The 15,874-nt window shown below is 43.9% G+C and overlaps 1 protein-coding gene across 3 annotated transcripts in view; it reads right to left on the bottom strand.

Annotated features, from left to right (window-relative positions):
• WDR70 (WD repeat domain 70) overlaps positions 1–10,256 on the bottom strand; it is a 2,341,596-nt gene extending 2,331,340 nt beyond the window's left edge. For 2 of the 3 annotated variants that reach the window (XM_069627149.1, XM_069627150.1), the window contains exon 1: positions 10,077–10,242. In XM_069627149.1, coding sequence (XP_069483250.1) covers positions 10,077–10,131 — 55 coding nt within the window. In that variant the 5' untranslated portion in view covers positions 10,132–10,242. Of the gene's footprint in view, positions 1–10,076 lie in introns of all 3 variants that reach the window. The other variant, XM_069627151.1, reaches the window with a different exon arrangement.
• Between the last annotated feature and the right edge of the window lie 5,618 nt (positions 10,257–15,874).

Below are 15,874 nucleotides of genomic sequence, written 5' to 3'. Positions count from 1 at the left end.
GGGGGAGGTGGGAGGAGATTGGACCCTAGAACCGGCTGGACCTGGTCATTTGCAATAAGAGGGATATGGTCGGAATGCACTAAAACCTGGGGTAATGTTATGAGTGATTGATACATGGTCTATTAATGGTTGTATTTTGGAAGGACATGCTAATCCATGAAAGCTGTTGTTGTGTAGTTTGGAATGTTTAAAACAATAAAAAAATGTTTTATCAAAAAAAAAAAAGAAGGGAATCTGTGAGTCACCCGAGAAAGAATATCCTATGAACATTGTGAAAGAGGATCTGAGCCTGGCAGAGGGGGATCTGGGGTGAACAGTGAATCAACCAAATTGAGTAATTGTAAGATGAAAAAAATGTTCGTTTTGTCCTATCAGGCTCTCTGCATGAAGAGACTTTGATAGGCAAAGAGACTTGGGCACAGAAGGACCTGATGCTAATGAGTGAACTGTATCCTTGTGCTAAGGAAGCCAGAGATTGCGCTATGCTCGAGTGAACCGCCTTGTCCCGTGCTGAAAACGTAGGGAAGGGAGGACAACAGCCTGAACATCCTGACATATTTTTTTGTGAACACTTTTCTTTTTCATAAGCACCACCCCCACACTATTTGTATTTAGAGGAAAGGATTGACAATAGTTTTTTATTTCAGAATAGGCCCTTTTATTTTGACAAGGCACCACTGGGAATGCGTTATTATTTGATGGTCGTAGCTTGCTCCAAGCTGTAGATTTAGGATTAGATGATAGGCATTTATCATACCCTTGTTGAAGTTCAATAAAGACCCTTGAACTGTGGTCACTTGTGTCTGTCTTGCTGTTCATACCATGCCTTCCTTACAACATGTACAGCACTGTTAGTATCAGCCCTACGTAATGGGAGTAACCCTTACCTACAGAAAGAAAGAGATAAAAAGATAGTAGCTTTTGCAAACAAAAATCTTTCTACCTCAGAAAAAGTATTTACTGGTAGTGCGAAAAATCTCGGCCTGTGCTTGGGTAATTTTGTACTTCAGAAGGTATGTATAGGAACAATCCCTGACCCTATAAACCTAACACCCAGACCAACTTGTACCAACTAAACCAAAATGACCCGACGCAGACAAAGAGAAAAGGAACAGGGTACAAATAACATGAATACACAAGCTCAGCCGGCCCCAGCTGAAGACGCCTTCAATACAGAACACACCCCAGAACACCATCAACAGAACAATCATCACAAGAGAAAAATCATTATACGTTACACCGTACCTCGCACCAACCAAAGAACCTATATACTCCAACGATGCAGATTTCCAGATGGATTAAAAAAACACCAGAACAAAAAAAAAGAAGAGGGGACCACAGAAGAGACTGGGATGACGCCAACCCCCTTACTCCCTACATCACAAGAACAGATGGGCTCTATCGATACCCACACCAAACGACAAGAGATGAAGAAACAATAGAAGTCAGCAACCCAATTATCAATCTCACAGACCAATTCAACAACAAAGCCGCCTTCACAGAACCTCTAACACTCAGAGGCAACATAAAAGCAGCCAAACTGAACACCCACAAACCAACACCAGGAACACTAAATAAACCAAATGACACCAAAAAGATCCACTACAATCTAATCAACGCAAGATCAATGTCCAAACACGCCACCAAAATCTAAGACCTCCTAAGTGACGGAGGCATCGACATTCTTTTCGTAACCGAAACATGGCTAGATGACAACTACAAGATCATCCTCAATAACTGCCTGCCCAACACCTTCAAGTGTAACCAAGTAAACAGGAAAACAAAAAGAAGAGGTGGTGGACTAGCAATCATCCACAAGGAACACTTCAGAATCAATCACCAACCTAGCTATCCAGAGTAACCAACTGATTATCCTCGGAGACCTCAACATCTGGTTCAATGAAGAAACCACAACCTCACAAAAATCTCTTACCGGCCAACTAACAATGGAACTACATCAGCTGGTCAAAGGAGCAACCAACACGGCAGGACATACACTAGATGCAATCTTCGCCAACAGAAAACTAATGACCACAGCATCACCGATTCAGATTCTCTGGAGCAACCACCTCATCATCCCCTTCGTAATCACACAGCCCGTCCCAATAACCAAGACACCAGAAAAATTACCAATCATCATGAAAAGAAACTGGAGAACCATAAAAAAACTCCAACTTAACGGAACAACGAGATCACCAAACCAAAAACAACGACCATGAACGAAGCTGACCTAGACACTAAAATAGATATACTTCACAACTGAATCACCACAACAATCGACGAGATCGTAAAAGAAAAACTTTTCAGTCCATCCCACAAAAGAGCAACAGCAAAATGGTTCACCCCACTTTTAGGCGCCACGAAAAGGAAAAAACAAAAACGGAGGATCAATAAAGAATGTGGAAAAAAATTCAAACTTCAACAACATACCCGTTCATTCAAAAAGAAAATACAAAAATCAAAAAGGAAATACTACGACAACAGAATTCTCAAAGCACCAAACACCCAAAAAAACCTGTTTAAAAGCATAAACGAAATAAAAAACCCTCCCGGCTGCAACAACACTCCAATATCATCAAAGAAATTATGCAGTGAACTAGCAGACCACTTCAAAAATAAAATCATGACCATCCCACAGACCATTCAAAACAGACCATGCAACCTGTACACTGAAGACACTGACCGATGCAAGGAACACTAGAAAAAACTCCAAAACGTCCCGCACATATCAGCGGAGACTTTCATCAAACTCGTAAATCAAAGTAACAAATCTGGCTCCCCTGACATCTACAAATCAATCCTCGCACAAGGACCACCAATGGAATACTACAGGAATGTCCTCAACCAATCAATTTCAACAGGAAGAGTGCCTCAAGCATTCAAATTAGCATACATCAAACCACTCCTCAAGGCTACAACAGGAAACGTAGAGGACCTCTCCAACTACAGACCCATCTTCAACATCCCCTACCCAGGTAACCTCCTGGAAACACATATATATTGTGGGATGTTTCAACCCACTAGTCCAGGCCCTGCAACATTCCTGTGCATTGCTTGCATCAGTAACATCAGAATGGCCGCCAGAAAGCATGCTGCTTGCTAAAAATCACCCAAAGTGCGCAGTAAAAATCCGAAAAATATGCCGCCATCCACTTTTGCCCATCTCAGCGTTAACACAGGAGACCACTGCCAAAAGCCATCATCATTTGGCTGCCTACAAAGCAAGGCTGATTGCAAAAGAAACACATAGCTGTGTGAAAATCAGTTTTTCTTGGATGTCAACTTTGCAAAAATCATGGCTAACAAACCACCCAAAAGACCCAGCCTCCTTGTTGGGTGTTAAAGATAATTCTACTTCAAGAATCCACCAAAATACAATGTCCACAGAAGTACACTCATCAGAAGAAAATCCACATTGAAGATTGCTTGCTTGGGGAAATATGTCAAAAATGGGTGCAATACCGTTACTCACCTCTGTCAGAAGCTGGCGATTTCTAAAACCTGTCATGTGTAAAGTTGGACATTGAACTCAAAGTATGTCAAAGAAAGACTTCCTATCAGAAGCCTAAGAGGTGGAGACAATTCAAAACTATATTTTAAAAAGGCTTGAATTAAGAAATGAGTTGATGTATTTGTTAAAAATTTAAGTTATATTTTAAGACAAGACTATTTCAGACATTGTGTTTAAAAGTTAAAGTTAGCCACACTGAGCTTCAAAGACATTCCTCACCTCTGGCAGGTTGCTCTGAGTGTAGACAAAGGACTCCCTTGAGCCGAATGAAAATGCTAATTCGGGTGTGACTGACATCAACTGCCCTGGCAGGAAGAAGACCATGTGACTCTCTGACTCAGCCAAGCTTGGAGGCGGGCCAGACTGGAAATGTGGATTGGAAACTAAAGTAACTGTATGTTTTGGGAAAAGACTTATATTGTGCGGAACTGACAAAAATATGAAACTTAAAGATTATTAAAATTCACTCACAGTTTAAAACGAATCTGGAATCTGTGCGACATTCAGAGACTGAACCACGAAATTTTTAATATTGTAGCTATTGTGATTATGCTATGAACATGAAAAATTACAGGAATATGCCATGATGGTATGTGCATGTATGTATAAAAAAATTGTACAGATCAGAAAATGTGTAACCAACCAAAAGCGCGAAACATTCATTTATGAACCAAAACCCATAGGAAGATAAGATTTCAACAGAAACGTACCTTAGTCAATCTGTCATGTTATTATAGTATTATTAACAAGTTGTGCATATTGAAACTATGTTTTTTGGGAAAAATAGATTTTCTGGGTAAAAGCAAAGGGGAGGTTCTTCCCTAGATTGTAAATGGCAGCATCACTCTGACACATCATGTCACATGATGACACACTGTTCCTTTCTCAAATCAGGGGACAGGGAATTCTCTGACCTATCAGATCCTTAGAGGGTTGAGTATAGACAATCAGCCTCCCCACCCACTTTGGAAAATGGATAAATAGGGACTGTTGAGGACCCACAGACACACATTCACTCATCAACTGATCCACTGGCGGAGCACCCTGCAGGAAGATCCAGACTCCAGAACCAGACTCCAGAACCCTAAAGCAGAGGCCTAACCCAAAAAGCTGAACTCTTTTCAGCAGGCCTTTAAAATCTAGCAACCTTATTTTAACTCCTAAACTTCCAAGGGGCACCACAAAATCCAACAGCCTGGCTGAGCTGTTTTACTGCTTCTAGCTAAAAACCGTGTGCTAGAACCAAGATCCAGACCCATAGAGCAGAGCTGTACCCAGAACCGACCCATCAGATCCAGTCCAAGAGGCTGTGCAGACCAGAGTGCCTTGCTGAGAGCAGAGTCCAGGTGCCCTGAATCCAGTCCGGTGGCGAGCGAAGTCCAGTCCAAACCTTTGACCAGATCTTTGACAGGCCCATTCCATTTCAAAGCCATAGTTGTAAGTATTTAGCATAGAACTGTCCATAGTCATCTCTTAGTATTAAGTAATCCCATCCAACTCGTTCCAATATATCCATAACTGCATTATTGAATCTCTTTTGTCTATCCTAAATCATTCTCTCCTCCACATAATCCTGTGATAATTGTAGTCATAAGCATCTTGGCGCTAATATATATTTTCTGGAGAAAGGCAATCGTCTCAAGCAGATGGAAAGCATCTGGAGGCGCCTCTAAATAGGTGGCTATGCTGTCCGTGTAGTTTGCGGCTCCATAGTGTTAAGAAATCTTTGCTCTAAATCTTCAACAGCGCATCTTTCAATTTGAAATCTTGACCTTTTTGAGAAAAATCTACCTTCACAAAACCCTCTGTAACATTTGAACCGTACGTCCTAGAAACGAAATCTAAATGTCATTTGGAAGCTAACATCCCCAACTTTCAAACAAACCCTATTCCCTATAGTTTTTCCGCACACGGAACAGTTGCAGTGAATTTGCATTTGGCTCAATTTCACTCCATATAAAATAGCTATTTCTTGCTTTCAACTTCTGAATTTCGTTTTCCATCTGCTAATCATTCTACAATCATTGCTAGTGTCTACCTTAACCAATCCAAAGACACGCTCACTAGTTCTGAATTCAATTTAGCCAAGTAAAATCATTTTTAGCATTTTTTCCCATCACTTCATATAACATTGAAAAGCAATTGACCTGTTTTAAAATCATACCTGTTCTCTCTAAGCTTGCTTGGGGAATTGGGATTGAACTGCATTGTTGATTGTTATTCCTGAAACCTGTGTGCCCTCATTCCATCTCTTCATATTGCATATTGGGGGGAGTGAGTAATAACAGGGGGAAAGAGTGATTACATTGTCTTTGGTTGAATTCATATCAGGCTTATTTCTGTGTTGCATTTTTCCTATCATTGCAATTTCTTGAACCCATACAAAGTATTCTCTGCTACATTATTCTTCCTATTCCTAATTGATTAAAGAGATAGTTGATATTGTAATATTACCCATTGCTGATCATTGTTCATATTCATAAGTGTGATATTCAGATATTATTCATATTCATAAAAGTGAAATCTATATATTGTTAAATTCTTCAAATAAATCTTTTAATTTGCAAAACAAACCTATTTCTTGGTTCAGTGAGACCGGGGGGATTCAAAGAGAGGGGTGTTATATAAGGGCATATCATCCAGAATTAAAAGAACTTTTGACATAAAAATATATAAATAATGGTTTCCCTTGGGCATCCCATACTAGGCATTGACTTAGTGGAGTGCTGGATTGAAATCACTTACAATATATATATATATATATATATATATATTGTATCGACCCAAGATTTCATAGAAGAACATCACCTATTAAATCAGGCACAAGTAGGCTTCAGACTGATCAGAGGAACAGACACAGCCCTTATTTAAAGCTGGGATGATCTTCAAGGCTAACGCAGACTCAAACAACACCACCGCTCTTATACTTTTAGACCTCTCTGCAGCATTCCACACAGTTAACCACAACATCCTCATCATGAGACTGGAAGAATTCGGAATCACTGACAACGCCTTACTTTGGGTCAGATCCTTCCTAACAATCAGAACGGAAACAATATGGATGAAACCTTACAAATCAAGCCCACAAAAATCATCATGCGGGATCCCACGAGGGTCATCCTTCTCACCACTATTATTCAACCTGTCACAACTAATTAAAACCGAAAGACATGGCCTCACCTGTTAAAAATTACGCTGACGACACAAAATCATCTACAAAATACAAGACTCAAAAGAAGACAACTCAACACTACAGAACTGCCTTCATGAAATATACAACGGGATGAATTTAAACTACCTTAAACTCAACCCAGGCAAAACAGAAATAACGATCATGACAAAAAAAGGAAAAGGCAACCTCTACATTCCATGGCCAACTGAACTTGCCGAAACCCCAGCCCCATCATTGACTGTAAAAAACATGGAGTCCTGATGGACAACAAACTCACTCTAGTGCCACAAGTAAACACCCTAATCAAGAAATCTTTCTTTCTCCTGCGATCAGTTAAAAGGATCCTACCAATCCTCTCATTCACCAATAAAACAACTGCCGTCATCGCCCTCATCATGTCCAGGCTAGACTATGCCAAGAGCCTATATCTAGGCTTGCCTGAACGACTGCTAAATAAACTCCAATGCATACAAAATACGGTGCTCCTTAAACTACCCAGAAGAGAACACAACACACCAGCGCTGAAAAAGCTGCACTGGCTACCCATCAAACAGCGGATCAAGTTCAAATCAATGTTTTTAACCCACAGAGCCATCCACGACCTAGGTGCAGAGTTCCTCAGAAGAAAACTAAACGTACATCACACCGCAAGGCCACTCAGATCCAGCGGCAACATCCACTTGCAACCCAAATCATACAACAAGAGGAAACCCAGAGGATCCTCTTTTTTCCTCACCTCGCTGCAAAAACCTGGAACGAACTACCAAAGAGCATACGTAACACAAGAGATCACCGACAATTCAGGAAACTCCTCAAATCATGGCTCTTCACCCCATAACCAGAAAGAATGCCGACAAGGACATACACAGACGAACTGGTCGAGAGAAAAACCTACCCTGACTCCCTAAATCATCAACCCTTATTATATAAAAACATACAGATCTGTAACATATCCACTTATCAATTAAAAACAAACCATTTCATTCAGACCATAGAACACCCCAGATCAATCGGGAGAGCAGGATAAGACCCAGCAATAGCACCTGGCATCCCTCGAAGGCACAGGCAGCAATGGACCACTGATAGTAATAGATAGGAAGGAGCAGGATTGATAATATAACTCCACTACCCAAGCAGGGATTACTCGCCCCCTGGGTGTACTAATCAGTGGAGTAACTTTTCTGAAAATGTTGGGGGGTGGGATGGGACATTACGTCTGAAGAAAAGGTGCCCCAGCCAAATGAATGGGGACAAAATGGTGTGCCATGAAAGTTGGGGGTGACAAACACCCCTGTCCCCCACTAAAATTACGCCCATGACTAAGGTCAAACTTAGAGGCCAGCCTCATCCCTGAAACTAGACTGTCAGGAAAGGGAAGAGAAGATTATACCACCCAATGGACACCCAACAGTAAATAGATAGCATGGAGCCGGTTAGGGATAATATTCCACCATTATCGAACTAAGGGACAATGCTCACCGAACCTGGAGTACTTAGCCAATTTAATCGGCTGGAAACAGCCACGGTATCACCACAGAAACTAGATATTCAGTAAATCAAGAGAAGAAAATACCAACCCAGTATGACAACCTGATACATAAACTGAACTACATTCTAATTTCTGCATACTTAATTCACACAAAAACTCACACAACCACCTCTCTCACAGCAAACAGCACGGACTTCACCACACCGCAACAACAATCAACACATAGATTGCAACAGCACGCGAGGCCCCGCTTCGATTCTATATGCACACCCAAGCTCAGCACACAGTGAAAACTGAACAGAAGCTGCCAACAGTACACCCCCTCTCACTTTACTACGCTCTCTTCACCCACTAACTGCCCCCCCTCCTTTTTTGTTTACAGATCTGCCTGAGCGCCTGGAGACCAACTCCGTCGGTGATGGTGCGCTGATGTAGATTTCACTTCGTAACTGATTATACGCCCCTAGTGCACACATTCAACCCAGGCAGCACCAACTCATCCACACTGAGCATTGAAAAACTGCATGCACCGAAGTTACCAGTCTACCACAGCCCCAACTGGAAAAATAGCCAAGCTGACTGCATATCCCAAAGAGCTGGCGCTCACTAGGTTCATCAAGGACAAATGTATAATAGCATAAACGTAAGTGAGAAGTAATAAATCGATGCAAAGGACAAACCTGATACACTACTGAAAGTTCAGCAGTGTAAATGATAGTTGGCCAGATGAAATTGCCTATAGTGCAACAACGGTACAGGTAAATCAGCCCCATATCTTTTGCAACAGATTATGTGTAATTCAGAGGGGACAAATCACTCCATTCAAGGGGAGATCTGTCATCAAATTTAAGGCGCAAGAAGGAATCTTTGTGCTCACCAAAAGCACAGTGAAATAGGAGCTCAACAAGGGTGACGTTGAAAACGGCCTTGGTAACTGCCATGAATGTCACACCTGCAACAAGAAAGTTGACAACAGGCAGGCTCCCCTACAAAGAGCTGAGGCTTCAAAGGCATCATGGGACAAGGTGGGTCTGGATTGTATTGGACTTTATGAGATGGAACTGGACACCCGCTACAGTACACTTAGGTTAGATTATTACCTGTCCAAGTGGATTAAGCTTCTTGTCATCCCCAACACGACTATCAGAAAAACAGTGATCTGTATGTTAGATATTTTCTGGAAAAATGTTTTTCCCCAAATAGTTGGTAGCCATAATCAGTTCTGTTGGAATTAAATGAGATTGTAACTTATATAGATTAATATAAAACAGGGACAAATAGATCCATTTGGTGGTAATGTCCCACAATAACCCATAAATCACTGGCCTAGAGTTGTCACAATCTCCAGATGACAAGATGGTCCTGTTCCAATCAATGTGATCGAAAAGGACCTACTCCAGTGTGATTCCTCCTGACATCTGAAAAGGCATTAGTGTATAAGACCCAATTCGAGTGGGAAAAGGCTGCCGACATACTCTCCGGTGCCCGATTCAAAAAGAGAATGATCTACAAGAAAACATGGGCCAAGTACAGACAGTCATTGAAAACATTGAGGGTAGAAAGGAATGAGGTCTCCACTGATAACAGTAGAGTCTGGAACATGGAAATGGTGTCCTGGTCCAAACCAACAAGTTACCATGAACTGTCACAGATCCACCGTGATGGGTCGAATTGTAGCACCTTTGCCTCGTACGCATTGTGTGTATAATAATGGAAAAGAACTACTAGCAAGTCGATCCGATCAAAGCTAAACTTCCAGAACAGGCTGAGCATCCCACACAAGACACAGTGCCCACAATTTGCATTTTGAGAAGCATTGCACGGTCCATCCCTCTGTAGACAAGTGGACACTCGCAAGAGCACCAGCATGAGACAAATAACACAGACAAATAACTGCAACAAACCGAAGCCGGAGAAGCCCATTGTTGCAGCCACGTCTGATTCTTCTTGGTCGCCCATTACAAAAATAATACAAACAGGTATCTGTAAATTGTGGCACTTTAAAGCAGATCCCACAGTACTCCCGCCACACAAGCCTATTCCATGTTGTCCAGACTCCAGCCTAAGGAAGCGCAATCGTATATAAAAAGAAGCCGCAAACCAGCTCAGTCACCACAACGACATGGAAGGTCTGACTTTATCACTCGAGTTCTAAAGTAACCGTCCCTCACTACGAATCCTAGCGCCCATGAACTACAGTGTTCTAATTTCATACTGCGTTTATTGAGCTCACACTGTACTGCAAAATGTCATTCATCGTGAAATTACGTTATTTACTGCGGTTCAAAGAATTGTGTCTACGGAAAATTACACCCTGTTTACCAACTGAAATAACGTAAATATGCGTATCAGATAAATAAACCTTAACTTTTATTAAATACTGCGCTTATTTAAAAAGAAATCACAATCGAGTATAAAATCTTGACTACGCAGTCTACGTTAGTTGGACCAGAATTGAAGTCTACTCATTTGAAAACGGCCGCTGCGAGTGAACATCTTCAATCTGGAAAAAAGGCCAACCGTCTACAAAAAGAAAGCTGAAACAAAAGTGACACATAAATGATGCTCAATTACTCTAAAAACAATAAGCATAATTTAAGTTTGACTGAGATGTTTCTTTTTTTGGGATGCTTAATTGTATATTATCATATTTCATGCTATTATTGTAATTATTTTCCTATTATGAAATTAAATCCACAATTCGGCTACAAAATGTGGCGAAAATGAATCTACCTTCCAAGTAATATACAAAAACAATGTATTATTATTAGTTGTATTACTGCAGTTCTTCTCTGTGCTTGCTTTTTTTCATCAGTGTTTTAGGATATGTTTAGATAACTAGTCAAGAGCAAATATACTAGAGCAGGAAATGTTGCCATAGCGCTCTACCTTTCATGGCACTTGGGCGGGTGAAAACACCTGATTTTGCATTTGGCGGGTGAAAGCCTCTTGATTCCTATAGGCGTGTAGGGAGCTTGGTGGGTGAAAGAGCTGCCTAAGTGGGGGGGACACCTGACAAAAGTGTGTGAGTTGAGAGGTATGTATTGAAAGAACCTAAGACTTAGCACCACTCCACTGAAAAAGTTAAGAAATTAAAAATGCTGAAATACGGGGTGTGGCCAAGATGGCGGGCTGAGCAGACGTGGGCAGTGTGAGCGCCGTACCTCCAAAAGGAAATATACGATAAATTCCTGCATCTCTCATAAAGTGAGTGATCCCTGGTGTGTAGGGAAGGCTGCAAACTGAACGCAGATCGGAAGAGACCAAAAGTGGAGCCCCGACGGTGAGAGGTGAGCAGCGAGTAGTGCCAGTGGAGGAGAAAGGCACGCGGGGAACATGGCAGGTGGCAAAGTGTAGGCGGTGCTGGCGAGTCGCAGTCCCGGTGGATTCCGAGCCACACTGCATCAGTACGAGGAGGGCCGCAGCAACCAGGGGACCAGTGTTCACTGTGCATTTTGACACAGGCCGGCAGTGTGAGGGGTAGGCTCACCAAAGGCCCAGCAGCAAACACCGGAGAGAAGCACACAACGTGGCGAGGAGGAGCTGGAGCTCGCTCCCACCGCATATGCACCCGGAGCGAGAGGCGACATCGGGGCAACTGGCGGATCTCCACAACTGTCATCTGCCGTGCGGCGCTGGATCAAAGTGCACAGTGAAGGGGCTCCTGTTCCTGCACGGCAGAGACAAGACAAAGACTGTATGGAGGGGATGGTGTCGGCCCTGCACCTGCGGTGAGGAGTGGGTGGGAGTGGCCTGTGCAGGAGCAGCTGGAGGTGAACAGAACTCTTGAGAGTGGCAGGCGGCAAGGGACCCAAGGGTCAGGCAGTGATAGCAGAAGGAGCAGAGTTTGGTGGCACCAGCTGCAGACTGGTGACTGACTGGTCTGCAGGGTGGACAGGACTGGCCCAGTAAGACAACCTTGCTAGAGGGTCCTGTCATCGCTTCTTGCGATGGGAGAAACTCCTCTATGTCCTCCCATAATACTACTGGACCTGGTTCCATTAGCTTCTTCTTGATGCGATCAATATCACGTGCCCTCTGTCTTCTCTTTTATTCTATTTCTTCTTAAGGAGGAAGGTATGAGTAAGAAGGGGAAAGCTTGAAAAAGAAGCTGAAGTCACAACCTACTCCCTGGAAGTTGTCCTAGCTTTGAGGGTACGAGGTTCAGGAAACCCACACAGTAGCTGAAGAGTTCTTCCTACTGTTGTAACTCTTTGCTGTTCAATATGACAGATAGAGAGGTCTAGCAGTCGGAAGAGGAGACGCACCCAAGACTTCACCGGCTGTGGGAACAGAAAGAAACAAATCAGTACCTCTGGCACGTATTCAGAAACCAACCCGCCTCCCAGTTACAGGAACCACCTGGATTCCGAAGGAGCACTGGTTAGGTTAGGGCGATGTTGCAGGTCCCCAAGGTTCCAAAACTGGAATCTACGAAAAGTAACCCAAAAACAGAGGGACTAGTAAGGCAGACCAAACAAAGCAAAGAGACAAGACAATACACTCCCTACCACAGTAGCTGTATAAAGGATGGAGAACTCTTCTTTGCAGGGTATGAAGTTCTCTGACACGTGGACAGTTCAAGGTGGAGCACAATCCCAGGACCTATTCCCGACGAAACAGGGATGCCTAAAAATAGCACCTGCTGGTAAGCGTTTCTAGTCCTGGTGCTTTGCAGTGTCCACAAGACAAGAGTAATATCCTTTTGGAGGAGTATGCAGTACAAGACGTGTGGCGGTAGGCAGTCCAATAAGCTGTCCATGTCCTGATAACGTGCGGGCCAATAAATGTTGCAGAACGTGTGGCAGGGGGAATCCGATAAACTGTCCGTGTCCTGGTAACGTGCGGGCCAAATTGTTGCAGAACGTGTGGCAGTGGGAAATCCGATAAGCTGTCTGTGTCCTGGTAACGTGCGGGCCAAATTGTTGTAGAATGTATGACGGTGGGCAGTCCGTTGAACTTGCCAGGCCCTGTCAGCGGGAAGGCAGCAAAAAACAAAGGGGGCGGAGGAAGGAGCAACCGAGAAGAAGAACAAGTTACTTCTTACCTTGTAACGTTCTTTCGATCGGATGTTCCTCCGACGTATTCCTTATCTTAGATATCTCTTTCCAGCTTTGCTGGCCTCGGAACATTTTTCTCTAGAGGGCACTGCGCGTCGACGTCCGCCGAGTCGATGTCCCTCGACAGCCGCCGTATCGACGTCGACGTCATCCTGCCTATAAAGGCCGCGCGCAGCGTCCGTTGCTCAATTCCGTTTTGTAGCCCACAATTATTCTTTCTGGACTAGACTAATCACCCTGAAGGAGCGTAAGCTGCAACAACAAGGGAAGTAGTACTGTGGGGATGGATGGGAGGGTCGATAAGGAATACGTCGGAGGAACATCCCATCGAAAGAACGTTACAAGGTAAGAAGTAACTTGTTCTTCGAAGGGATTGTGTCCTCCGACATATTCCTTATCTTAGATAGGCTCCCATAGCAGTATTCTGTTATTGGAGGTGGGAGTACTGACTTCATGCTTCCTTTTATTGATGAATAGAGTGCAATACTGCCCTTCCAAACCTAGTCTCTTGACTGGAGGAGGAATCCAAGTTGTAAAACCGTGAAAAGGTATGGACGGACGACCATGTGGCAGCCGCACATATGTCTTTAACCGGCACACCTCTTTTGAGGGCCGATGAAGCTGCAATACCTCTGGTCGAATGAGCCCTAAGATTTTGAGGGGGCTCTTTTCCTGCCAGTTTATAACATTCCAAAATGGCTAGAATGATCCATCTGGAAATGGTCTGCTTAGTTATCGGTAACCCCAGCTTGTGACCTGCGTAGCCTACAAACAGCTGGTCTGCTTGTCTTATCCTAGCCAGTCTACTGATGTAAAAACTTAAAGCCCTTCTTGGGTCCAGCCTGTGTAACCTCTCTTCCTCTTTCCCCGGATGAGGAGGAGGATAGAAAGATGGAAGGGTAAACTTCTGAGTGATATGGAATTCAGAAACCACCTTTGGGAGGAAATTAGGCTTCACTTGCAGAACAACTTTGTCTTTGTGAAAGATTGTATGAGGGGGTTTACAAGAAAGAGCTTGTAACTTGCTTACCCTTCTAGCAGATGTGCTATCAATAAAACAGTTTTAAGGGTAAGAAATCTTAACGAACAAGAATGGAGTGGTTCGAAAGGTGTGCCCATCAGGAAAGTTAGGACTAAGTTTAAATCCCATAGGGGAACCTGGAATGGTCTTGGGGGATAAACATTAGTTAACCCCTTTAGAAACTGTATTACCAAGGGTAACTTGAAATAGGATGGTTCTTCCCCAGTGCGCTTAAAGATGGATAGCGCTGTGAGATAGCCCTTAATGGTGCAAACTTGAAGGCCTGAATTCGCTAAATAGAGTAGGAAGGACAAAACCATTGGTGTACCACATGAAAAGGAGTCGATATTCTTTTCTCTACACCAGCTGCAAAATCTGTTCCAACGGCAGCGGTATAAAGACTTTGTTGCTGGCCTCCTTGCCGAAAGCAACACCTCCATAACATCATCAGGGAGGTCCCAATCCTTATACCTCAGCCTTTCAGAAGCCAAGCGTGAAGGTTGAGGGTTTTGATGTCTGGATGGAGAACCTGACCTCCCTTCTGTGAGAGTAGATTCTCTCTGAGTGGAAGTCGAATTGGAGGGCAGATGGACAAGTCTAGAAGGTCCAGGTACCACGTTCTCCTGGCCCAATCCGGGGCAATTAGGATCATGGTTGAATCTTCTCAACCTCCTGATCATTTGAGGAATGACAGGGACCGGTGGGAACGCGTACAGAAGTGGAAACACCCAGTCCACTATGAACGCGTCTCCCAGAGCTCCTCTCGGGGGAAATTCCCTTGAACAGAACAGATCGCACTTCCTGTTGACACTGGTGGCGAACAGATCCACCTGAAGGGTTCCCCAAAGGGCGAAGAGCTCTTGAAGGACTTCCTGAGCTAGTTCCCACTCGTGGGAGACTGTGCTCTGCCTGCTCAGAGCAACCGCGGTCAAGTTCTTCTCTCCGGCTAGGTGAACTGCTGATAGAGAGATTCCTTCTTGGATTGCCCAAAACCAGAGCTGCATCTCCTCTCTGCACAGAGGTAGTGATCCTACGCCTCCTCTTTTGTTGAGGTAATGCATGGCCACTGTGTTGTCCGTCATTATCAGGACATTCTTCCCTTATACAGATGGCAGGAACGCCTTCAGCGCAAGTCTGATGGCCCTCAGCTGTAACAGGTTGATATGTAGTCTGGACTCCGATGGAGACCAACGACCGCTGATGGTCAAGTCGTTGGCGTGGGCTCCCCACCCCGTGAGTGAGGCATCCGTGACTACTGTTATCTCTGGCCAGGGTTGCCAAAACTGTTCTCCTTTCAGCATGTTCTCCTGACAGGCCCACCACTGAAGGTCTCGAGCCACCCTGTCGGGAACCTGAAGAATATCTGTCATTCTTCCTGAGAATTGTGACCACTGAGTTCTCAGCGCCCACTGGAGGGATCTCATTCTCAGGCGAGCCTCTGGCACTAGGAAAATGCAGGATGCCATGAGGCCTAGCAACCTCAAAAAGTCGAAGGCTGGGAGACGTTGGGCATTTTGGAACTTGGTAACCATCTGTAGAATATCTTCCCCAGGGAAGTGTCCAGGATCGCTCCGATGAACTGGAGTCTCTGCAATGGTATCATTTGTGACTTCTTTAAATT

Source organism: Ambystoma mexicanum, chromosome 6p (genome assembly GCF_040938575.1).
Source record: "Ambystoma mexicanum isolate Mex_15411 chromosome 6p, UKY_AmexF1_1, whole genome shotgun sequence".
NCBI classification, from domain to species: Eukaryota; Metazoa; Chordata; class Amphibia; order Caudata; family Ambystomatidae; genus Ambystoma; species Ambystoma mexicanum.
The sequence above is the reverse complement of the archived record's forward strand: the minus strand, read 5'-3'. Positions and strand labels throughout refer to the sequence as shown.